This window comes from Scyliorhinus torazame, chromosome 27 (assembly GCF_047496885.1).
Source record: "Scyliorhinus torazame isolate Kashiwa2021f chromosome 27, sScyTor2.1, whole genome shotgun sequence".
Lineage (NCBI taxonomy): Eukaryota > Metazoa > Chordata > Chondrichthyes > Carcharhiniformes > Scyliorhinidae > Scyliorhinus > Scyliorhinus torazame.
Genome location: NC_092733.1, coordinates 37,174,691 through 37,201,190, shown reverse-complemented (window position 1 = coordinate 37,201,190; position 26,500 = coordinate 37,174,691). Strand labels below are relative to the sequence as shown.

Below are 26,500 nucleotides of genomic sequence, written 5' to 3'. Positions count from 1 at the left end.
CAGGTACCAACCCATGCTGCCAGTTCCCCTACCTTATTTTGTATACTCCTGGCATTGAAGTAGACACACTTCACGCCACCTACCTGAACACTGGCCCCCTCCTGCGACGTCAAATCTGTGCTCCTGACCTCTATACTCTCATTCTCCCGTACCCTAAAACTACAATCCAGGTTCCCATGCCCCTGCTGCATTAGTTTAAACCCCCCCAAAGAGCACAAACAAATCTCCCCCCCAGGATATTTGTGCCCCTCAGGTTCAGATGTAGACCATCTTGTCTGTAGAGGTCCCACCTTCCCCATAAAGAGCCCCAGTTATCCAGAAATCTGAATCCCTCCCGCCTGCACCATCCCTGTAGCCACGTGTTTAATTGCTCTCTCTCCCTATTCCTCATCCCATTATCAGGTGGCACGGGCAACAACCCAGAGATAACAACTCTGTTTGTTCTAGTTCTGAGCTTCCATCCTAGCTCCCTGAAAGCCTGCCTAACATCCTTGTCCCCTTTCCTACCTATGTCATTAGTGCCAATGTGGACCACGACTTGGGGCTGCTCCCCCTCACCCTTAAAGACCCGGAAAACACGATCCGAGACATCACGTACCCTTGCACCTGGGAGGCAACATACCAAACGTGAGTCTCTCACGCACCCACAAAATCTCCTATCTGTGCCCCTGACTATCGAGTCCCCAATTACTAATGCTCTGCTCCTCTCCCCCCTTCCCTTCTGAGCAACAGGGACAGACTCCGTGCCAGAGGCCCGTACCCCATGGCTTACCCCTGGTAAGTCGTCCCCCCCACAAGTATCCAAAGCGGTATACTTGTTTCTCAGGGGAACGACCGCAGGGGATCCCTGCACTGACTGCTTCTTCCCAGTCCCTCTGACAGTTACCCATCTATCTCCAATCTTTGGTGTAACTAATTCCCTGAAGCTGCTATCTATGATCCCCTTTGCCTCCCGAATGATCCGAAGTTCTTCCAACTCCAGCTCCAGTTCCCTAACTCGGTCTTGGAGGAGCTGGAAATGGCAGCACTTCCTGCAGGTAAAATCAGCAGGGACACTAACGGCATCCCTCACCTCAAACATCCTGCAGGAGGAACATTGCACTCCCTTCCCTGCCATCCCTCTAACTTTCAACCAAGATCTGGCTAACAACTAAATTTAAAAAAAAAAAAAATAATAATAATAATAAAATATGGTACTTACCTCAGACCAATGGGTTTTATTATTAGGTTAGAGGAGGAGGGCGGGTGGGAGACACTACACGTGTAGTGTCTCAGGTTTCCTCTCCACCAGAATTTATTGGTGAGGGACTTCCCATAAGTCCGCAGGTCGAGCTTCCTGTTCCCGCCTTAAAAATTTAAAAAAAAAAATACAACAGCAAAGAGGAACAGAAACGGACCAGGTAAGTGTTTACTTAAGTACTCACCCACCAGCAGCCCCCGCACTCCGCTCTCGCTGAAACTCCAAGAGATGCTCCTGCAATGTAAGTTATTTTAAACTTCAATACTCACCCACCAGCAGCCCCCGTACTCCGCTCCAGCTGAAACTCCAAGAGATGTTCCTGCAAGGTAAGTTATTTTAAACTTCAATACTCAGTTCTTCAGAGTTCTTCTACTCAATACTTCAATGCTCGTTCAGCTTCCCTGGATGGTACACGATCTCGTAGTTATAGACGGAGAGTTCTATCCTCCACCGCAAGATCTTGTCGTTCTTAATCTTGCCCTGCTGCGCATTATCGAACATGAAGGCAACCGACCGTTGGCCTGTGAGGAGAGTGAATCACCTGCCGTCCAGGTAATGCCTTCAGTGTCGCACAGCTTCTACTGCGGCCTGGGCCTCCTTTTCGACCGAGGAGTGGCGAATTTCGGAAGCATGGAGGGAACGGGAGAAGAAAGCCACGGGCCGGCCCGCTTGGTTGGGGGTGGCTGCCAGAGCTACGTCGGATGCATCGCTCTCGACCTGGAAGGGGAGGGACTCGTCGATGGCGCGCATCGTGGCCTTTGCAATGCCTGCTTTGATGCGGCTGAAGGCCTGGCGGGCCTCCGTCGACAGGGGAAGGTTGTGGACTGGATCAGGGGTCGGGCTTTGTCTGCGTAATTGGGGACCCACTGTGCGTAATATTTGAAGAACCTGAGGCAGCGCTTTAGGGCCTTGGGAGAGTGAGGGAGGGGGAATTCCATGAAAATTGCTTATTGTCACAAGTAGGCTTCAAATGAAGTTACTGTGAAAAGCCCCTAGTCGCCACATTCCGGCACCTGCTCGTGGAGGCTGGTACAGGAATCGAACCGTGCTGCTGGCCTGCCTTGGTCTACTTTAAAAGCCAGTGATTTAGCCCAGTGAGCTAAACCAGCCCTAAACCAGCCCCCATGAGGGGGCGCATGCGCTCAGGGTCGAAGCCTATGACTCCACTTCGCACTACGTAGCCTAGGATGGCTAGACGGTCGGAGCTAAACATGCATTTATCCTTATTGTATGTCAGGTAAGGATTTTTGAGGTCTGGAGAAATTTTCGGAGTTTGGTGTCGTGGTCCTGCTGGTCATGGCCGCAGATGGTGACGTTATCCAGATACGGGAACGTTGCGTGTAAGCCGTACCGGTCAACCATTCGGTCCATCTCTCGCTGGAAGACCGAGACCCCGTTCGTGACACAAAGGGAACCCTTAAAAAGTGATAGAGCCGTCCATCTGCTTCGAAGGCAGTGTACTGGCGGTCACCCTTCCGGAGGGGTAGCTGGTGGTAGGCAGACTTGAGGTCCACCGTGGAGAAAACCTTGTATTGTGCACTGTTCACCAGGTCGGCTACACGGGGGAGAGGGTACGCGTCCAGCTGCGTAAACCTGTTGATGGTCTGACTGTAGTCGATGACCATCCTATGCTTCTCCTCGGTCTTTACCACCACTACTTGAGCTCTGCAGGGACTGTTGCTCGCTTCGATGGCCCCTTCCCCCAGCAGCCTTTGGACCTCTGACCTGATGAAGGTCCGGTCCTGGGCACTGTACCGTCTGCTCCTGGTTGCGACGGCTTTGCAATCCGGGGTGATGTTGGCAAACAGGGAAGGCGGGTCAACCTTAAGGGTCGCGAGGCCGCAGACAGTAAGGGGGGGTATAGGGCCACCGAATTTAAAAGTCAGGCTTTGCAAATGGCACTGGAAATCCAGTCCAAGGAGGGTGGCTGCGCAGAGGTGCGGCAGAACGTACAGGCGGAAATTGTTGAATTCCCTGCCTTGGACAGTGAGGTTCGCTAGGCAGAACCCCTTTATCTCCACCGAGTGTGACCCGGAGGCCAGGGAGATCCTTTGATTTACGGGATGGGTGACAAGAGAACAGCGCCTTACCGTGTCGGGGTGAACAAAGCTCTCCGTGCTCCCCAAGTCAATCAAGCACGACGTCACGTGGCCGTTGATGGAGATCGTCGTTGTAGCTGTTGTAAGCGTCCGGGGCCGACTCTGGTCCAGAGTCACCGAGGCCAGCTGGAGTAACTGAGAGTTCTGGTCGGGCAGCGTGTAGCCGGCTGTGCTGGGGACCTGGGGCCCCATCCAAGATGACGTCGCCCATGGGTCGCACATGGAGTCCGGGGATGAAGAAGATGGCGGCGGCGAGGGACAAAATGGCGGCACCCACTCGTCCAGCGTGGTGTCCGGGGGACAAAATGGCCACGCCCGTGGGTCGCACGTGGCCTTAGGATAGGGGGCAGGCGGTGAGCGCTGGGCGATCGGGGCCTGGAAGGGGGGTTGCCGATAGTCGCTGGAGACCGCGGCCACGGCGCGGGCCTGGCAGAGCCCCACGTAGCGGCCCTTTTTGCCGCACCCCTTGCAGGTGGCGGTGCGGGCCGGGCAGCGCGGGCGGGGATGATTCGCCTGCCCGCAGAAGAACAACAAAGAACAAAGAACAAAGAAATGTACAGCACAGGAACAGGCCCTTCGGCCCTCCAAGCCCGTGCCGACCATACTGCCCGACTAAACTACAATCTTCTACACTTCCTGGGTCCGTATCCTTCTATTCCCATCCTATTCATATATTTGTCAAGATGCCCCTTAAATGTCCCTATCGTCCCTGCTTCCACTACCTCCTCCGGCAGCAAGTTACAGGCACCCACTACCCTCTGCGTAAAAAACTTGCCTCGTACATCTACTCTAAACCTTGCCCCTCTCACCTTAAACCTATGCCCCCTAGTAATTGACCCCTCTACCCTGGGGAAAAGCCTCTGACTATCCACTCTGTCGATGCCCCTCATAATTTTGTATACCTCTGTCAGGTCTCCCCTCAACCTCCTTTGTTCCAGTGAGAACAAACCGAGTTTATTCAACCGCTCCTCATAGCTAATGCCCTCCATACCAGGCAACATTCTGGTAAATCTCTTCTGCACCCTCTCTAAAGCCTCCACATCCTTCTGGTAGTGTGGCGACCAGAATTGAACACTATACTCCAAGTGTGGCCTAACGAAGGTTCTATACAGCTGCAACATGACTTGCCAATTCTTATACTCAATGCCCCGGCCAATGAAGGCAAGCATGCCGTATGCCTTCTTGACTACCTTCTCCACCTGTGTTGCCCCTTTCAATGACCTGTGGACCTGTACTCCTAGATCTCTTTGACTTTCAATACTCTTGAGGGTTCTACCATTCACTGTATATTCCCTACCTGCATTAGACCTTCCAAAATGCATTACCTCACATTTGTCCGGATTAAACTCCATCTGCCATCTCTCCGCCCAAGTCTCCAGATAATCTAAATCCTGCTGTATCCTCCGACAGTCCTCATCGCTATCCGCAATTCCACCAACCTTTGTGTCGTCTGCAAACTTACTAATCAGACCAGTTACATTTTCCTCCAAATCATTTATATGTACTGCAAAGAGCAAAGGTCCCAGCACTGATCCCTGTGGAACACCACTGGTCACAGCCCTCCAATTAGAAAAGCATCCCTCCATTGCTACTATCTGCCTTCTATGGCCTAGCCAGTTCTGTATCCACCTTGCCAGCTCACCCCTGATCCTGTGTGACTTCACCTTTTGTACTAGTCTACCATGAGGGACCTTGTCAAAGGCCTTACTGAAGTCCATATAGGCAACATCTACTGCCCTACCTGCATCAATCATCTTAGTGACCTCCTCAAAAAACTCTATCAAGTTAGTGAGACACGACCTCCCCTTCACAAAACCGTGCTGCCTCTCACTAATACGTCCATTTGCTTCCAAATGGGAGTAGATCCTGTCTCGAAGAATTCTCTCCAGTAATTTCCCCACCACTGAAGTAAGGCTCACCGGCCTGTAGTTCCCGGGATTATCCTTGCTACCCTTCTTAAACAGAGGAACAACATTGGCTATTCTCCAGTCCTCCGGGACATCCCCTGAAGACAGCGAGGATCCAAAGATTTCTGTCAAGGCCTCAGCAATTTCCTCTCCAGCCTCCTTCAGTATTCTGGGGTAGATCCCATCAGGCCCTGGGGACTTATCTACCTTAATATTTTTTAAGACACCCAACACCTCGTCTTTTTGGATCACAATGTGACCCAGGCTATCTACACCCCCTTCTCCAGACTCAACATCTACCAATTCCTTCTCTTTGGTGAATACTGATGCAAAGTATTCATTTAGTACCTCGCCCATTTCCTCTGGCTCCACACATAGATTCCCTTGCCTATCCTTCAGTGGGCCAACCCTTTCCCTGGCTACCCTCTTGCTTTTTATGTACGTGTAAAAAGCCTTGGGATTTTCCTTAACCCTATTTTCCAATTACTTTTCGTGACCCCTTCTAGCCCTCCTGACTCCTTGCTTAAGTTCCTTCCTACTTTCCTTATATTCCACGCAGGCTTCGTCTGTTCCCAGCCTTTTAGCCCTGACAAATGCCTCCTTTTTCTTTTTGACGAGGCCTACAATATCACTCGTCATCCAAGGTTCCCGAAAATTGCCGTATTTATCTTTCTTCCTCACAGGAACATGCCGGTCCTGTATTCCTTTCAACTGCCACTTGAAAGCCTCCCACATGTCAGATGTTGATTTGCCCTCAAACATCCGCCCCCAATCTATGTTCTTCAGTTCCCGCATAATATTGTTATAATTAGCCTTCCCCCAATTTAGCACATTCATCCTCGGACCACTCTTATCCTTGTCCACCAGTACTTTAAAACTTACTGAATTGTGGTCACTGTTGCCGAAATGCTCCCCTACTGAAACATCTACCACCTGGCCGGGCTCATTCCCCAATACCAGGTCCAGTACCGCCCCTTCCCTCGTTGGACTGTCTACATATTGTTTTAAGAAGCCCTCCTGGATGCTCCTTACAAACTCCGCCCCGTCTAAGCCCCTGGCACTAAGTGAGTCCCAGTCAATATTGGGGAAGTTAAAGTCTCCCATCACCACAACCCTGTTGTTTTTACTCTTTTCGAAAATCTGTCTACCTATCTGCTCCTCTATCTCCCGCTGGCTGTTGGGAGGCCTGTAGTATACCCCCAACATTGTGACTGCACCCTTCTTATTCCTGATCTCTACCCATATAGCCTCACTGCCCTCTGAGGTGTCCTCTCGCAGTACAGCTGTGATATTCTCCAGAACAAGTAGCGCAACTCCGCCTCCCCTTTTACATCCCCCTCTATCAAGCCTGAAACATCTAAATCCTGGAACGTTTAGCTGCCAATCCTGCCCTTCCCTCAACCAGGTCTCTGTAATGGCAACAACATCATAGTTCCAAGTACTAATCCAAGCTCTAAGTTCATCTGCCTTACCCGTAATGCTCCTTGCATTAAAACATATGCACTTCAGGCCACCAGACCCGCTGTGTTCAGCAACTTCTCCCTGTCTGCTCTGCCTCAGAGCCACACTGTCCCTATTCCCTAGTTCTCCCTCAATGCTCTCACCTTCTGACCTATTGCTCCCGTGCCCACCTCCCTGCCATACTAGTTTAACCCTCCTGTGTGACACTAGCAAACCTCGCGGCCAGGATATTTATGCCTCTCCGGTTTAGATGCAACCCGTCCTTCTTATACAGGTCACACCTGCCCCGGAAGAGCTCCCAGTGGTCCAGATAATGGAAACCCTCCCTCCTACACCAGCTGTTTAGCCACGTGTTTAGCTGCTCTATCTTCCTATTTCTAGCCTCCCTGGCACGTGGCACAGGGAGTAATCCCGAGATTACAACCCGAGAGGTCCTGTCTTTTAACTTTCTGCCTAGCTCCCTGAACTGCTGCAGGACCTCATGCCCCTTCAAGCCTATGTCGTTAGTACCAATATGTACAACGACCTCTGCCTGTTTGCCCTCCCCCTTCAGGATGCCCTCTACCCGTTCGGAGACATCCTGGACCCTGGCACCAGGGAGGCAACATACCATCCTGGAGTCTCTTTCACGCCCACAGAAGCGCCTATCTGTGCCCCTGACTATAGAGTCCCCTATTACTATTACTCTTCTGCGCTTTGACCCTCCCTTCTGAACATCAGAGCCAGCCGTGGTGCCACTGCTCTGGTTGCTGCTGTTTTCCCCTGATAGGCTATCCCCCCCGACAGTATCCAAAGGGGTATATCTGTTCGAGAGGGGGACAACCACAGGGGATTCCTGCACTGACTGCCTGCCCTTTCTGGTGGTCACCCATTTCTCTGCCTGCACCTTGGGTGTGACCACATTTACATAACTGCGATCTATGACGCTTTCCGCCACCTGCATGCTCCTAAGTGCATCCAATTGCTGCTCCAACCGAACCATGCGGTCTGTGAGGAGCTCCAGTTGGGTGCACTTTCTGCAGATGAAGCCATCCGGGACGCTGGAAGCCTCCCGGACCTGCCACATCTCACAGTCAGAGCACAGCACCCCTCTAACTGACATTGCGTCAATTAATTAAAATTAAAATTTGTCTTTTTTTTAAATAATATTTTTTTTTAAATTTCAAAGTTACTGTCAACTATCTGTTTCCTAGCACTAGATTTCTAATAGAAATGCGATAGCTAACTATAGTACTCTCCGATCTCTGGCTTAGATATCCCTCTAAATTATAATTAAGTTATTATGTTTAATTAGTTACCAAATACTCAAATTTTTTTTTAATTTAGTGTAGAATCCCAACCAGCCACTCTGGCCACAGCTTTTCTGTGATGTCACTTCAGTTTCCCCCCGACACACACAATTTGAAAAAAGGTATAAAAGTAAAAATGAGTAAAAATAAATTAAAATGACTTACTTACCTTCTTACCTTCTGAGTGTCTTAGATGTTCTCAGGTTCTCTCGCTAACAGAGACTGCTCCTCCACCTCCGAACCTTGACCTGCACAATGCTAATAATATAATAATAATATAATATGGCACTTACCTCACACCAATGGGTCTTATTATTAGGTTAGAGGAGGAGGGCGGGTGGGAGACACTACACGTGTAGTGTCTCGGGTTTCCTCTCCACCAGAATTTATTGGTTGGGGGGGGGGGGGACTTCCCAGAGGTCCGCGGGTCGAACATCCGGTTCCCGCCTTATATAAAAACAAATAAAACAGAAAAGAAGAACAGACACGGGACCAGGTAAGGGTTTTTAAATTCACTACTTACCTCCCAGAAGGCCCCTGCGCACCGCTGCCGCCGAAATCCGAAGGGCTGCTCCTGTAAAGGTAAGGCTTTTTAAATTCACTACTTACCTCCCAGAAGGCCCCTGCGCACCGCTGCCGCCGAAATCCAAAGGGCTGCTCCTGTAAAGGTAAGGCTTTTTAAACAGCGGTGTCCGACGGCGATAGCGGGCCGTCTCGCCGCGCAGGCTTGCGGGGTCAGGGGAAAGGTCTGTGGGGCTGCCGCTGTGGGGTGCCACCCAGCCCAGGGGCCGCCGCGCGATCGGGTGCAAAGGCAGCGCATTTTTGTAGGCAACGCCCATGGACCCTGCCAGGGCCCGTGACTCTGTAAGTCCCAGAGCGTCCATTTCTAGGAGCCTTCGGCGGATATCGGGGGAGTCATACCTGCCACGAAAGCATATCTGATCAAGAGTTCCGTGTGCTCGTTCCCCGAAGCTGGTGGGCAGCCACAGTTTCGGCCCAGCACGAGCAGCGCCCGGTAGAAGTCTTCCAGTTTCTCCTAGGGGCTTTGCCTCCTAGTCGCCAGCAGGTGACGAACATAGACCTGGTTCACAGGGCGAATATAATGTCCTTCGAGCAGTTCGATCGTGGCAGCATAGTTCGCCGCCTCCTCGATAAGAGGGTAGATCCCAGGGCTGACCTGTGAGCGTAGGAGATACATCTTCTCCTCTTCCGTGGGGGTGTCGGTGGCCGTGTCGAGGTAGCCCTTAAAGCACGCCAGCCAATATTTAAAAACAGCAGCAGAGTTGTCCGCATGGGGGCTGAGCTGAAGGCACGCCGGCTTGATGCGGAGATCCATCCTTCCACTGAAGTAATAGCTGATTAAATTGATGCGCAATCAATTACTCTCAAGACGAAGGTGATTCATAACTGAGGCTTTAATCTGCTAGAACCCGACCCCAGCAGCTTCGATATAGAAAGTGAAGGCTGCTGGCACGGCACTGGTTCTTATACTCCGCCTCGCTGGGCGGAGCTACCTACATTAGCCAATGGTAGACTCCTGGGTCTAACCAATTGTCATTCACCTCTCAGGTACCGTAATACCTGGTACTACCACACCCCCCCTCCCCTGATGATCAGCCATATTCCGTTTTGAGTCAACTTCCAGCCCACGACGAGGCAGCTCTCCAGGCCCTCCCTCAGATGTCCGTCATCACTCCTTTCCCAACTGCGCCACACCAACCATTGCCATGTCAGCAACCTCCTCCTCCCTCCATCCTCAAACAAAGAACCAACCTCATCCTCCCCCCCCCCCCCCCCCCCCCACTCACTCCTATTAACTAGCCCGCTCAACTAACATGGTGGCTCCTGCCCAAGGCCTCTGACTTCCCCTCGCCCCTCCCCCCCCACAATCGTCCCACCACCAACAAACGACGAGAACAAAAGGCACACTCATCATCGTCGCTCCCCCGTCGAAACCCACCCCAAATTGCCCACCCAATTACAGTGAAGACAAAGCTCCTCTTCCAAAGCCTCTTTTCTCTGCTGTCGGAATTTTCCATTCAAAAACTCCACCAACTGCTCCGTCGACCACTGGGCGGGCATTGAACATAGAACATAGAAAAATACAGCACAGAACAGGCCCTTCGGCCCACGATGTTGTGCCGAACCTTTGTCCTAGATTAATCATAGATTATCATTGAATTTACAGTGCAGAAGGAGGCCATTCGGCCCTTTGAGTCTGCACCGGCTCTTGGAAAGAGCACCCCACCCAAACTCAACACCTCCACCCAACACCAAGGGCAATTTTGGACACTAAGGGCAATTTATCATGGCCAATCCACCTAACCTGCACATCTTTGGACTGTGGGAGGAAACCGGAGCACCCGGAGGAAACCCACGCAGACACGGGGAGGATGTGCAGACTCCGCACAGACAGTGACCCAAGCCGGAATTGAACCTGGGACCCTGGAGCTGTGAAGCAATTGTGCTATCCACAATGCTACCGTGCTGCCCTTAAGAACAAATAAATCTACACTATATCATTTTACCGTAATCCATGTACCTATCCAATAGCTGCTTGAAGGTCCCTAATGTTTCCGACTCAACTACCTCCACAGGCAGTGCATTCCATGCCCCCACTACTCTCTGGGTAAAGAACCTACCTCTGACATCCCCCCTATATCTTCCACCATTCACCTTAAATTTATGTCCCCTTGTAATGGTTTCTTCCACCCGGGGAAAAAGTCTCTGACTGTCTACTCTATCTATTCCCTTGATCATCTTATAAACCTCTATCAAGTCGCCCCTCATCCTTCTCCGTTCTAATGAGAAAAGGCCTAGCACCCTCAACCTTTCCTCGTAAGACCTACTCTCCATTCCAGGCAACATCCTGGTAAATCTCCTTTGCACCTTTTCCAAAACTTCCACATCCTTCCTAAAATGAGGCGACCAGAACTGTACACAGTACTCCAAATGTGGCCTTACCAAAGTTTTGTACAGCTGCATCATCACCTCACGGCTCTTAAATTCAATCCCTCTGTTAATGAACGCGAGCACACCATAGGCCTTCTTCACTGCTCTATCTCCTTGAGTGGCAACTTTCAAAGATGTGTGAACATAGACCCCAAGATCTCTCTGCTCCTCCACATTGCCAAGAACTCTACCGTTAACCCTGTATTCCGCATTCATATTTGTCCTTCCAAAATGGACAACCTCACCCTTTTCAGGATTAAACTCCATCTGCCACTTCTCAGCCCAGCTCTGCATCCTATCTATGTCTCTTTGCAGCCGACAACAGCCCTCCTCACTATCCACAACTCCACCAATCTTCGTATCGTCTGCAAATTTACTGACCCACCCTTCAACTCACTCATCCAAGTCATTAATGAAAATCACAAACAGCAGAGGACCCAGAACTGATCCCTGCGGTATGCCACTGGTAACTGGGATCCAGGCTGAATATTTGCTATCCACCACCACTCTCTGACTTCTATCGGTTAGCCAGTTTGTTATCCAACTGGCCAAATTTCCCACTATCCCATGCCTCCTTACTTTCTGCAGAAGCCTACCATGGGGAACCTTATCAAATGCCTTACTAAAATCCATGTACAGCACATCCACTGCTTTACCTCCATCCACATGCTTGGTCACCTCCTCAAAGTATTCAATAAGACTTGTAAGGCAAGACCTACCCCTCACAAATCCCTGCTGACTATCCCTAATCAAGCAGTGTCTTTCCAGATGCTCAGAAATCCTACCCCTCAGTACCCTTTCCATGACTTTGCTTACCACCGAAGTAAGACTAACTGGCCTATAATTCCCAGGGTTATCCCTATTCCCTTTTTTGAACAGGGGCACGACATTCGCCACTCTCCAATCCCCTGGTACTACCCCTGTTGACAGTGAGGACGAAAAGATCATTGCCAACGGCTCTGCAATTTCATCTCTTGCTTCCCATAGAATCCTTGGATATATCCCGTCAGGCCCGGGGGACTTGTCTATCCTCAGTGCTGCCCCCTTGGATAAGAGCAAATTACTGCGGGTGCTGGGATCGGAAACGAAAGAGCAAATTCTGCAAAGATGCTGCCAGACTTGCTGAGGTTTTCCAGCATTTTCTCTTTCGTGCTGCCCCCTTGCCCTCCGTCATCTTCACCCGTGGCGCATCCCGAAAACGTTCCTGCCCCAGCTGCCCTCTTTTTCTCGTGGCACTTCCCGTCCATACTGATCCATACAGCAGAATCACCAGACCTCGACATACTTACCTTCCCTGGGCACTCGCACACCTTTTGCCCTCAAGCACCCACCTCCCCCCCACCCCCCACCCCCCACCCCATCCCCAGACAGGTGGGGATGGACCGACAAAATCCACCCTGAGTGGGGGCCACCAAATGTACGACCATTCACTCCATGGCTGCCACCGGAAGTCCACAGTCTGAAGTTGTTGACCTCAATGTTAAGTCCGGAAGGCGGTAATGTGCCGAATTAGAAGATAAGGTGCTGTTCCTCCAGTTTGCGCTGGGCTTTGCTGGAACATTTGGGCGGCACAGTGGGCAGCACTATTGCCTGAAGGACCCGGGTTCAATTCCGGCTTCGAGTGACTGTGTGGAATTTTCACTTCCTCCCCGTATCTGCGTGGGGTTTCCACCCACAGTCCAAAGATGTGCAGGTGAGGTGGATTGGCCCTTAATGTTCAAAAGGTTAGTTGGGGGTTACAGGGTAAGGTTGGACACGTGGGCTTGGGTGGGGCCGGTGCGGACTCGATGGGCCGAATGGCCTCCTTCTGCACTGTAAATTCTATGGTTCTGTAATTAAGGCAGCCCAAGGACAGACATTTGGACATGAGAGCAGGGCGGTGACTTGAAATGGCAGCGACAGGAAGGTCTGGGTCCTGCTTGTGGACGGACCGGAGGTGTTCGGCAAAGCGCCCAGTCTGCGTTTAGTCTCTCCAATGTAGAGTAGACCACATTGGGAGCAGGGAATACAATAGACCAGATTGAAGGAGGTGTAGATGAAGCCCTGCCTCACCTGAGAAGATTGTTCAGGCCCTGGGATGGTGAGCAGGATGAAGGTAAAGGGGCAGGTTTACACCTTCTGTGATTGCATGGGAAGGTGCCGTGGGAAGTGGGTGAGGTGTTGGGGGTGATGGAGGAGTGGGCCAGGGTATCCCGGAGGGAAGGGTCCCTGTGGAATACTGACAGGGGGAGTGAGGGGAAGTTGTGTTTGGTGGTGGAATCATGGCGGAGTTGGCGGAACTGGCGATGGGTGTTTGTTTGAATGTGGAGGCTGGCGGGGTGAAAAGTGAGGACAAGGGGGGACCCTATCCTGGTTCTGGGAGGGAGGGGAAGGGGTCAGCGCAGAGGTGTGGGTGATGGGTCGGACACGGTTGAGAGCCTGTTGATCACAATAGGTGGAAAACCACAACTAAGAAAGAATGAAAACATGTCAGCAGCACCGTTTTGCAAAGTGGCTTCATCAGAACAGATGCGACGGACTTGAAGGAACTGAGAGAATGGGACGGAGTCCTTCCAGGATGTGGGGTGTGTGAGCTGTAGTCGAGGTGGCTGTGGGGGTTGGTAGGTTTGTAATGGATATTAATGGACAGTCTATCCCCAGAAATTGAAATAGAAAGTTCAAGGAAGGGAAGGGAAGGTGATCGAGAGATGGAAATTGGAAGCAAAATTAATAAATTTTTCCAAGTCCAGACTGCAACATGTGGCACTGAAACAGTCATAGATTATCATAGATTCTCATAGAATTTACAGTGCAGAAGGAGGCCATTCGGCCCATCGAGCCGGTAAGGCCAGGAAGCTAAACATACTTCAGTCGGCACGGGTGCAGGGCACAGTTTAGGTATAGGGGCTAGGGCACAGACTGTATATACCTCTTCACAGTAACATCGCTGAAAGCTGCCTCAGTGCTCTGTCTGATGGGTGTGGGGGGTGGGGCAGTCAGTGAAGGCCACTGTGAGTGAGGGGTGGTAGACGAGTGAGGACCAGTGGGTGCATGGTGCAGCCCCCTCCTCCCCCAAACCGTCGGTGGTGGGGGGGTGAGGGTGGTCGGTGGTGAGGGGGGTGAGGGTGGTCGGTGGTGAGGGGGGTGAGGGTGGTCGGTGGTGGTGAGGGTGGTCGGTGATGGGGGGGTGAGGGTGGTCGGTGGTGAGGGGGGTGAGGGTGGTCGGTGGTGAGGGGGGTGAGGGTGGTCGGTGGTGGGGGGGTGAGGGTGGTCGGTGGTGAGGGGGTGAGGGTGGTCGGTGGTGGGAGAGGTGAGGGTGGTCGGTGGTGAGGGGGGTGAGGGTGGTCGGTGGTGGTGAGGGTGGTCGGTGATGGGGGGTGAGGGTGGTCGTTGGTGAGGGGGGTGAGGGTGGTCGGTGATGGGGGGGTGAGGGTGGTCGGTGGTGGGGGGGTGAGGGTGTTCGGTGGTGAGGGGGGTGAGGGTGGTCGGTGGTGGGGGGGCGAGGGTGGTCGGTGGTGAGGGGGGTGAGGGTGGTCGGTGGTGGGGGGGTGAGGGTGGTCGGTGGTGAGGGGGGTGAGGGTGGTCGGTGGTGGGGGGGTGAGGGTGGTCGGTGGTGAGGGGGGTGAGGGTGGTCGGTGGTGAGGGGGGTGAGGGTGGTCGGTGGTGAGGGGGGTGAGGGTGGTCGGTGATGGGGGGGTGAGGGTGGTCGGTGGTGGGGGGGTGAGGGTGGTCGGTGGTGAGGGGGGTGAGGGCGGTCGGTGGTGGGGGGGTGAGGGTGGGCGGTGGTGAGGGGGGTGAGGGTGGTCGGTGGTGAGGGGGGTGAGGGTGGTCGGTGGTGGGGGGGTGAGGGTGGTCGGTGGTGAGGGGGGTGAGGGTGGTCGGTGGTGGGGGGTTGAGGGTGGTCGGTGATGGGGGGGTGAGGGTGGTCGGTGGTGGGGGGGTGAGGGTGGTCGGTGGTGGGGGGGTGAGGGTGGTCGGTGGTGGGGGTGGTGAGGGTGGTCGGTGATGGGGGGGTGAGGGTGGTCGGTGGTGGGGGTGTGAGGGTGGTCGGTGGTGTGGGAGGTGAGGGTAGTCGGTGGTGAGGGGGGTGAGGGTAGTCGGTGGTGGGGGGTTGAGGGTGGTCAGTGGTGAGGGGGGTGAGGGTGGTCGGTGGTGAGGGGGGTGGTCGGTGATGGGGGGTGAGGGTGGTCGTTGGTGAGGGGGGTGAGGGTGGTCGGTGGTGAGGGGGGTGAGGGTGGTCGGTGATGGGGGAGGTGAGGGTGGTCGGTGGTGGGGGGTGAGGGTGGTCGGTGGTGGTGAGGGTGGTCGGTGATGGGGGGGGTGAGAGTGGTCGGTGGTGGGGGTGGTGAGGGTGGTCGGTGGTGAGGGGGGTGAGGGTGGTCGGTGGTGAGGGGGGTGAGGGCGAGTCGGTGGTGAGGGAGGTGAGGGTGGTCGGTGGTGGGGGTGGTGAGGGTGGTCGGTGGTGAGGGGGGTGAGGGTGGTCGGTGGTGGGGGTGGTGAGGGTGGTCGGTGGTGAGGGGGGTGAGGGTGGTCGGTGGTGAGGGGGGTGAGGGTGGTCGGTGGTGGTGAGGGTGGTCGGTGGTGAGGTGGGTGAGGGTGGTCGGTGGTGAGGGGGGTGAGGGTGGTCGGTGGTGAGGGGGGTGAGGGTGGTCGGTGGTGAGGGGGGTGAGGGTGGTCGGTGGTGAGGGGGGTGAGGGTGGTCGGTGGTGAGGGGGGTGAGGGTGGTCGGTGATGGGGGGGGTGAGAGTGGTCGGTGGTGGGGGTGGTGAGGGTGGTCGGTGGTGAGGGGGGTGAGGGTGGTCGGTGGTGAGGGGGGTGAGGGTGGTCGGTGATGGGGAGGTGAGGGTGGTCGGTGGTGGGGGTGGTGAGGGTGGTCGGTGGTGAGGGGGGTGAGGGTGGTCGGTGGTGGGGGTGGTGAGGGTGGTCGGTGGTGAGGGGGGTGAGGGTGGTCGGTGGTGAGGGGGGTGAGGGTGGTCGGTGGTGGTGAGGGTGGTCGGTGGTGAGGTGGGTGAGGGTGGTCGGTGGTGAGGGGGGTGAGGGTGGTCGGTGGTGAGGGGGGTGAGGGTGGTCGGTGGTGAGGGGGGTGAGGGTGGTCGGTGGTGAGGGGGGTGAGGGTGGTCGGTGGTGAGGGGGGTGAGGGTGGTCGGTGATGGGGGGGTGAGGGTGGTAGGTGGTGAGGGGGGTGAGGGTGGTCGGTGGTGGGGGTGGTGAGGGTGGTCGGTGGTGAGGGGGGTGAGGGTGGTCGGTGATGGGGAGGTGAGGGTGGTCGGTGGTGAGGGGGGTGAGGGTGGTCGGTGGTGGGGGGGTGAGGGTGGTCGGTGGTGAGGGGGGTGAGGGTGGTCGGTGGTGAGGGGGGTGAGGGTGGTCGGTGGTGAAGCGGTGTGGTATTGTGGTGGCCGTGCCCCTGCCGAGCAACCCTACCCCCACCCCACTCCAGTTGGTGAAATGTGTGTCGACTAATGTGCCCCAACCACGCATGTCTCCCACCCCAGCATCGTCGGTACCCCCGCCCGGCCGATGGCGTAGTGCGCCCTCCGGTGCATGGCCAGCCCCCATGTCCCACCCATTGACCCGTTCCCCCTCATCCTCTTCGTGCAACGAGGCCTGCCCTTGCTCCTCATCCTCCTCCAGCACATCGCCCCTCTGCTGGGCTATATTGTGGAGGACGCAGCAGACCACCACAATGCGGCCGACCCTCTCTGCCATGTACTGGAGGGCCCCTCAAGAGCGGTCCAGGCACCTGAAGCGCATTTTCAGTAACCCGAAGCAATTCTCGACCACACCCCTGGTCATTGTATCGGGTCTCCACATCGGTCTGTGGCCTCCGTATAGGCGTCACCAGCCACGACCGCAATGTGTCTCTCCAGGATGCACATCAGAGGTGGATGCAACATCCTGCTTTACGTTCCCTGTGGTTTTTGATGCCCTTGGCGGGCGTCCTCTGGAGGCTCTGGGGCTGGAGGGCCCTGACCGCCTTACCGGTGGCACTGGCATCGCCGTGCCATCCAGTTCTGCCTGCTGACCTTGAGACGCGTCGTTGTGTGGAGGGGGGGGACTTGGGAAAGCTGGAGACCACCGTTGTGCACGGCAGGCTCCGGGTCAGCCTCTTTTGCTCCCTCCTCCCAGATTGTGCTCGTAAGGGTCTGCGAGTCTTCATGGGATGGAGGAGCAGCTGAAGTGAGCTCCCGAGGCCCCTGCGTCATCCGGTCCTGGCGTCTCCCCATTGTCTGCACCATGCTGTCACCACCCTCAGCCATTGTGACTGGGCCACGCTCAGGAGTGCCTCGGCAATGTCCACCTGCATCTGGCACACGTCCCCCGTGACTTGGACGTCCTGCCAAGGCGCTCAGCTATGGCTATCACTGACTGAGTCGCATCTTGGACACCACCTCTCATGGTGTGGACGTCGTGCTCCAGACTTTCCACTGCGGTTGCCACGCTAATACTGTTGGACTCGATGCCAGACATTGCTGGTGCCATCTCCTGCGGCTGTAGCCCTTGGGACTTCTCCAATCGGCTATGCACTCTCTGGACTGTCGCGGACATGCCCTCCTGAATCTCATGGCCTGACGCTAACATCTGTGTCAGTTCTGAGATAACCTTGTCCAGAGACTCAACATCTGGCTGTGATCCAGCAGACCGCCGACTGTGGACTACCTCGGATGTTCCTGCCTCCATCTGATGTGCATCAGTCCACCAAGAACTGTGTGTTGCTCACATCTTGTGCCCTAGAAGCCTGTCCACTAGTGTTGTCCACCAAGGTGTGTGTCTCTGCGCTGGTAGAGGGTGAGGTGATATCTGTGATGGATCGATGGTGGCATTCTCTGAGCTGTCCTCCAAGGTGTTCTCTCGGAAGGCGGTAGGGGAGTTCCCGGGATGGGCTGGCAACATCCGATGGAGATCCTGTGAAAGAATGGGAATGTGGTGAGTGAAGAGGAAGGGTAATTTAATCTGACATGCACAACTCACTTGAGACAGGTTATCTGGGTGGAGGGGCAGTGGATGCTCACCTCTGTAGCACAGGCCAACCTTGTTATTGGTGACCGCTCTATCCTCAGTCATCTCCGCGATCTCCAGGGCCCGTTTCTCATCGGGGTGAGGACCCTTCTTAGTAAGTAAGGGGGTGAAATATTACTTGGGGTAGGCAGGAATGATTTTATTAAATGTCAGGCTGTCAGGGCTCTAATTCATATGTTTGTATAATGTATTGAAATATCCCAGGATACTTTACAGGACCTTAAAATTTAACATTGACCTCTGGCCATTGGGATTCTCTTTTCCCACTGGCAAAGTACCCGCCCACGGATTTCCCGATGGCATAGGGTGGCTTCAATGGGAAATCCCATTGACAAGTGTAAAGCCCCTTCCTGTTGATTCCCTTATTTTCCTTTTTTAATTTGTTGTCATTATTTTGATCCATGGATATTTATCTTTAAGTTAAGCAGAGGAAGTGAGGAACTCAAAAGTTTCAAAATAGTACACAGTGCTATTAGAGATTTCGCTTTTAAACAGCAGTACTCACTTTCTGGCACCAAAGAGATGAGAGGGATTTAGTTCGATTGACTGACTGGTGGCCAATTAATTGGCCAAAGGCCGTATTGTGCCCCGCGACAGGCAGTGATGGGGTCCTACCCGTGCGGTATGGTTTTCAGAGATCCTAGGAAGGAACTGTCCAGTCTGGTACGCAGAGAGAAGAAGCGGCGAGCGTCTGTCTCTCGAGCTATCTTTCTCTTCCTCCAAAAATGCTGTTTATCTGCTGTTTTCTGAATCTGCAGAGAGGTCCTTGAAACCTGAATGAATCTAAAGTGAAAACCATGAGAGACTGGAAGCAAAAACTGAAGGTTTAGACTGAAGAAATATGTACTGGAAGATACCCACCTCAAACAGATTTTTACCCTTCTATGCCCAACCTGTCGTCAAATCTTTGAGCAAAAATGTCTTTATTTGGAACGCTGTTGGCTGCTTTCTAAAACTCTATATGCATCATAGCCATGGCTATTTCCCTGTTAACTGATTTCTTCAGAAATATTTCAAGAAGATTTATTGGATATCTTCCACTCTAGACAAATTGATATTGGCTTTCTAATCAGCTCTAATTTTTCTCTAAATTTCATTAACCCGTGCTTAATTATATATTCCAATCACCTAGAAAATTTAGCTTTACCCAAAGAGTAATTAGAATGACGAACTTGTTAACAGAGGAAATGGCTGATACAAATAGTGTTCAAATAGTGAACTGCAAATAGATGCAGTTAAGGGAATTTAGACAAGAATTGGAGGGAGAAAGTAATAAAGGTATTGTCGGCAAAGAGGAGTCCCGAAGAGGTGAGTCAAAAGTAGTGTATTTCCTTCTCACAGCTCGTTGATACAGCAACAAAGCAACAGTCCAAGACCCATCCGGGAGCATCCTGTGATGTCAATTACTTCCTGGGCTGTCTCTTATCTTGGGGAATTAACGAGCCTGATGTCTGGCTTCCGCCCCTCAGCAAGGGACCACGTGCTCCACAAGTCCCATGGGAAGATCAATTGGGTCGTCCTCGTAGGGGTTATAACAAAAGCGTTGCAATAATTTGGATGAGAAAAGATGTGAGGAGGCTTGAGTACAACATACAGACTGCCATGGACTTATTGGGCTGAATAATTTGTTTCCATGCTGTGTGTAATCCGATGTAATTTACCCCCAACAAATGTGAATTTAACAGCTTTACAATTTCTTGGTGTCTTTCTCTACCACATTGCACACTTCTCCAAATTAAATTGTCTCTGCTACCTGTATGCTCAGTTCACTAATCTGTCCATGTTTATCTGATGTGTTTTACATTCTACTTCACTGTGCCCCAAGCCCCTAATTTTGAGTCTTTGTGGGATTGGGCCTTGTTAAATTCCAACTCGGCAAACCCAGCAACACAATTGTTAATCCCTGGGATTAACCATACCTGAACCCTCTATAATCCACAGATGATCGACATGGAAGAGATAGTATGCAACAATCCATGCAGGGATGTGGAAGGGAGGGGAAATTGAATTTGAGTTGAAAAGTAAAGGTTGGCATGTGATTTTCCCCATGAGGGGCAGGAGGAGATAATGACGTACAAGCTAATGTGTGAGTCGAAGCCTTTCTCCATTTCAGTCACACAGGTAATTGGCGAAATGAAGATGTCAGAAACCGATTTGAAGATGGAACTTGCCCAGTTGAAGAATAATGGTGAGTGTGAATTCCCAATCTGACAGATCTTTGCGTCTCCAATTCAGAGAGTGCACTAGTTTTCCAGAGGGTCTGATCGTTCACTTGAATCACCCCAAAAGTGTGTTGAAATCCTTTTGAGCGTGGAGAGTTTCAGCTTCACTTGGGATGGCCCAATTTGTGTGAAAGTCACAAATATAAAATTCTGTATTTTGGTCTACATTTAGTTTGTGTCAGGAGTTAAAATCTAATCCCAACCTGCACTGATAAAATGTTATGTAATTTGCTGTATGTTGTTATGGGCCAGATTTACAGACCCCCAAAGTGTATCATGGAGTTCACCTGACCCACAACTTTTAATAGATTGTGGTGTGGGGAGCACACGGCCCACTCTACAGGTGTGGTACAGCAGAAATGGAAAAGTGTTTTTAAAGCAAAACAATGTTTATTCTATGAACTCAAGTTAACCTTTTTAAAACATACAGTGAACATCTTAGCAACCATTAATTCAAATACAACCCCCAAAGACTACAACACTAAGTAATACTTTAAACTTTCCTTTGAACATCCATACGACTTAAAACAAAACCTTTAACACATCAGGTTAAAGTCACCACTGAAAACATTAATAATTCTGAATTCACCAAATGATCAAGAGATAGTCTTTTGATGGCAGAGAGAACAACAGTACACATGCTTGATCTGGCTTCAGCTCCAACACTGAAAACGAAACTAAAACACACACTGCTGCAAACAGCCTCAAACGAAAGTAAAAAAGCTGACAGACAGCCCAGCTCCACTTACACTCTGACATCACTGATAAACACTTAAAGGTACATTTCTTAAGCACCCATTTCTTAAAGGTACTCTCAAATGACACCTCCCCCCAAGTAAAAAAAATAAACCATCAACTTCAAGATGGTTTCATTTTTCACCTTTTCACTACCCTTTAACAAATGCACACAGTAAATATACTTTTCTGTTTCAAAAAACACCACACACAAACAGGTATAATAATATAGTCCATTTTTTTTCGTTCTCCTTCCTCCAACTGAAATTGCTTCCGTCCATCACATTCGTGACAAAGCATCAGCTATCACGTTTTCCCGTCCTGCCACATGTACTATTTTTAAATGAAATGACTGTAACAATAAACTCCAGCGAAACAGCCTTGGATTGTTATTTCGTAATCGCTCCAAAAACGTCAACGGATTATGATCAGTATATATAAAAGTGTCAGATGGATTGCTGGTCACATAAATGAGAAAATGTTGTAAAACCAGCACCAAACTCAAAGTCTCCTTCTCAATCATGGAATACTTTTTCTGGTGCGAATTCAATTTCTTTGAAAAATAACCAATAGGCTGTCATCTTGTAGAAGCACCGCATCTACGCCCACATCACTCGCAACAACCGCCACATTGAATGGTTTTGTATAATTTGCGATGGCTAACACAGGAGCAGTGGTTAACACAGCCTTCAGGCCGTCAAATGCCTGATAACACTCTGCTGGAGTTTGTTACGCTTCTTGAGCAAGTCCGTCAGTGGAGCGACCACACTGCTAAAATTCACTTCAAATTTCCTGTAAAATCCACTCATACCAAGAAATCGCATTATTTCCCGTCGTGTCGAGCGTATCGGAAACTCCCCAATAACTTTTGTTTTCACATCCCGTGTGACCATTCGACCCTGTCCGATTGTGTGGCCAAGGAAAGTGACTTTGGTCCTTTCCAAATTCACTTTTGGCTAGGTTTATCACCAAACCCGCCTCCTGAAGTCGATCGAATAACTCCATTAGATGCTTCAAATGTTCTCCCCATGTCTGGCTGAAAATTACCAGATTACCCTGCAGGGGATGGACACAATGGAAATGTGGAGCTTGTTCAAGGAAGAGCTACTGCGTGTCCTTGATAAGTATGTACCTGTCAGGCAGGGAGGAAGTGGTCGAGCAAGGGAACCGTCGTTTACTAGAGCAGTCGAGACACTTGTCAAGACGAAGAAGGAGGCTTATGTAAAGATGAGACATGAAGGTTCAGTTAGGGCGCTCGAGAGTTACAAGTTAGCTAGGAAGGACCTAAAGAGAGAGCAAGAAGAGCCAGGAGGGGACATGAGAAGTCTTTGGCAGGTAGGATCAAGGATAACCCTCAAGCTTTCTATAGATATGTCAGAAATAAAAGAATGACTAGGGTAAGAGTAGGGCCAGTCAAGGACAGTAGTGGGAAGTTGTGCGTGGAGTCCGAGGAGATAGGAGAGGTGCTAAATGAATATTTTTTGTCAGTATTCACACAGGAAAAAGACAATGTTGTCGAGGAGAATACTGAGATTCAGGCGACTAGACTAGAAGGGCTTGAGGTTCATAAGGAGGTGTTAGCAATTCTGGAAAGTGTGAAAATAGATAAGTCCCCTGGGCCGGATGGGATTTATCCTAGGATTCTCTGGGAAGCTAGGGAGGAGATTGCTGAGCCTTTGGCTTTGATCTTTAAGTCATCTTTGTCTACAGGAATAGTGCCAGAAGACTGGAGGATAGCAAATGTTGTCCCCTTGCTCAAGAAGGGGAGTAGAGACAACCCCGGTAACTATAGACCAGAGAGCCTTACTTCTGTTGTGGGCAAAGACTTGGAAAGGTTTACAAGAGATAGGATGCATAAACATCTGGAAAAGAATAATTTGATTAGAGATAGTCAACACGGTTTTGTGAAGGGTAGGTCGTGCCTCACAAACCTTATTGAGTTCTTTGAGAAGGTGACCAAACAGGTGGATGAGGGTAAAGCAGTTGATGTGGTGTATATGGATTTCAGTAAAGTGTTTGATAAGGTTCCCCATGGTAGGCTACTGCAGAAAATACAGAGGTATGGGATTCAGGGTGATTTAGCAGTTTGGATCAGAAATTGGCTAGCTGTAAGAAGACAAAGGGTGGTGGTTGATGGGAAATGTTCAGACTGGAGTCCAGTTACTAGTGGTGTACCACAAGGATCTGTTTTGGGGCCACTGCTGTTTGTCATTTTTATAAATGACCTGGAGGAGGGCGTAGAAGGATGGGTGAGTAAATTTGCAGATGACACTAAAGTCGGTGGAGTTGTGGACAGTGCAGAACGATGTTACAAGTTATAGAGGGAGATAGATAAGCTGCAGCGCTGGGCTGAGAGGTGGCAAATGTAGTTTAATGCAGAAAAGTGTGAGGTGATTCATTTTGGAAGGAATAACAGGAAGACAGAGTACTGGGCTAATGGTAAGATTCTTGGTAGTGTGGATGAGCAGAGCGATCTCGGTGTCCATGTACATAGATCCCTGAAAGTTGCCACCCAGGTTGAGAGGGTTGTTAAGAAGGCGTACGGTGTGTTAGCTTTTATTGGTAGAGGGATTGAGTTTCGGAGCCATGAGGTCATGTTGCAGCTGTACAAAACTCTGGTGCGGCCGCATTTGGAGTATTGCATGCAATTCTGGTTGCTGCATTATAGGAAGGATGTGGAAGCATTGGAAAGTGTGCAGAGGGGATTTACGAGAATGTTGCCTGGTGTGGAGTGAAGGCTGAGGGACTTGAGGCTGTTTTCGTTAGAGAGAAGAAGGTTAGGAGGTGACTTAATTGAGGCATACAAGATGATCAGAGGATTGGATAGGGTGGACAGTGAGAGCCTTTTTCCTCGGATGGTGATGTCTAGCATGAGAGGACATAGCTTTAAGTTGAGGGGAGATAGATATAAGACAGATGTCAGAGGTAGGTTCTTTACTCAGAGATTATTAAGGGCATGGAATGCCCTGCCTGCAACAGTAGTGGACTCGCCAACACTAAGGGCATTCAAATGGTTATTGGATAGACAAAGGACGATAAGGGAATAGTGTAGATGGGCTTTAGAGTGGTTTCACAGGTCGGCACAACATCGAGGGCCGAAGTGCCTGTAATGTTCTATGTTCTAATCCTTAAACTTTCTTTTTAACAGTCATATGACATTAAAAAAACTTTTAACAGAAGCATGTCAGGTTTAAATTCACTACTGAGAACAGTTATTACTGAATTCACCAAATGATCAAGAGACAGTCTTTACATGGCAGAGGGAACAACATTACACCTTCTGTGGCTGTGTGCAGCTCCAACGATGAAATGAAACCAAAAAAACACAGACACGTCCAAGCTTTTCTCAAAGTGAAACTAAAAAGCAGAGCCAGAGCTCAGCTCCACCCACACTCCGACATCATTGCAGTAACTTTAGCAGACTACCATTTCTTAAAGTGTCATTCTCATGACACCTCCCCCCAAAGAAAAAAAACAAACCATCAACTTCAAGATGGTTTCCTTTTTCACCTTTTCACCATCCTTTAAGAAATGCAAACAGTAAATATACTTTTTCGCTTCAAAAAAACACATGCAAACAGTTGTAATAATATAGTCCATTTTTTTTTGTTCTTCTTCCTCCAACTGGAAACCCTCTCAATTGACAGTCTCTTTGAACAAGAAGGTCTCTGCACGATCCATCCATTTCTCTACGCGTCGGCATGTCTCTTTGAAGTCAGATACCTTAGTTCAAATCTGATCACAGAGTGCCTTGTAATTTTCCAACACAGGAGCATTGGTTATCACAGCTTTCAGGCAGTCAAATGCCTGTTGAAAGTCCGCTGTCCACTGAAATGTTTGACGTTTCTTCAGCAGTGCATCAGTAGAGCCCCTGCACTAGAAAGATTTTGCACAAATGTTCGATCAAATCCACTCATGCCAAGAAATCGCATTATTTCCCTTCGTCTCGAGAGTATTGGAAATTCCTCAATAACGTTTGTTTTCACATCCTGTGTGACAATTTGACCGTGTACGATTGTATGGACAAGGAAAGTGACTTGGGCTTTTCCAAATTCACTTTTGGCTAGGTTTATCACCAAACCCGCCTCCTGAAGTCGATCAAATAGCTCCATCTGATGTTTTAAATGTTCTTTCCATGTCTGGCTAAAAATTACCAGATCATCGATGTAGACCGCACAATTGGGCAATCCTGAAACGACTTTGTTAGTTAGCCATTGAATTGTGGCTGGGGCGTTTTTCATGCCAAATGGCCTAACTTTGAATTGGTCTATACCATCTGGAGTCACAAAAGCTGAAATCTCCTTCGCCCTTTCGGATAAAGGTACCTGCCAGTAACCTTTAAATTAATCCAGTTTGGAAATGAAAGCTGATTGTCCCAATTTCTCAATGCAATCCTCCAAACGTGGGATAGGATAAGAGTCCATTCTTGTAACTGCATTAACCTTTCTATAGTCTACACACAACCATTGGGTACCGTCTGGTTTAGGTACCATCACTATGGGTGAGCTCCATTGGCTGCAACCCACTTCAATTCTGCCATTTTTAAGCATACTCTCAATTTCTTTGTTAACCTGTGCCAATTTTAAAGGGTTAAGTCTGTATGGATGTTGTTTGATTGGAACAGCATTTCCCACATCTTCGTCATGTATAGCCATTTTAGTACTTCCCAATTTATCTCGACAAACTTGCCCGTGTGATATCATTAACTCTTTCAGGTCAGTCCTTTTTTCCTCTGGAAGTCAACTCAACAATTCATCCCAATTTTTAAGAACATCCTGGTGTTCCAATTTAATTTGAGGGATGTCAAATTCACAGTCATCTGGATTTGGTTCGTCACTTTGAGTTAGAATCATTAAAGCCTCCTTCTTTTGCTCTCCTTCCCTTTCAAAGTACCTTTTAAGCATATTCACATGACACACTCGGTGAGTCTTCCTTCTATCTGGTGTTTTTACCACATAATTCATCTCACTTAATTTACTTTCAATCTGATAAGGTCCACAAAACCTTGCTTTTAAATGTTCAACTACGTCTGGTAACAATACTAAAACTTTATCTCCACTGGCAAAACTAGGAACTTTGGATTTCTTGTCCGAAACCCGTTTCATCACATGTTGTGCAACTTTTAAATGCTGTCTAGCCAATTCACCTGCTCTATTTAATCGTTCCCTAAAATTTGACACGTAATCCAATAATGTAATTTCTGATTTCTCACTCACCAATTTTTCCTTAATCAATTTCAGTGGTCCTCTTACCTCATGACCAAAAATTATTTCAAAAGGACTAAATTTGGTTGACTCATCAGGTGCATCCCTAATTGCAAACAGTACAAATGGAATTCCTTTATCCCAATCCTCTGGATAATCGTGACAATAAGCCCTCAACATTGTCTTTAATGTCTCATGCCATCTTTCTAACGCTCCCTGCGATTCTGGATAGTACGCAGTTGATTTAAATTGTTTTATTCCTAAGCTATGCATAACATCTATGAATAACCTTGAGGTAAAATTTGATCCTTGATCCGATTGTATTTCTGTGGGTAGTCCATTCTAGTAAAGAATTTAAGTAACTCCTCCACAATCTTTTTAGCTGTAATATTATG

The 26,500-nt window shown here is 50.3% G+C and overlaps 1 protein-coding gene across 1 annotated transcript in view; it reads left to right on the top strand.

Annotated features, from left to right (window-relative positions):
- The first annotated feature begins 19,996 nt into the window (after nucleotides 1-19,996).
- LOC140403357 (CD209 antigen-like protein C) overlaps nucleotides 19,997-26,500 on the top strand; it is a 41,207-nt gene continuing 34,703 nt past the window's right edge. Inside the window, exon 1 of the mRNA XM_072491264.1 lies at nucleotides 19,997-20,132. Coding sequence (XP_072347365.1) covers nucleotides 20,012-20,132 — 121 coding nt within the window. The 5' untranslated portion in view covers nucleotides 19,997-20,011. The remainder of the gene's footprint in view (nucleotides 20,133-26,500) is intronic.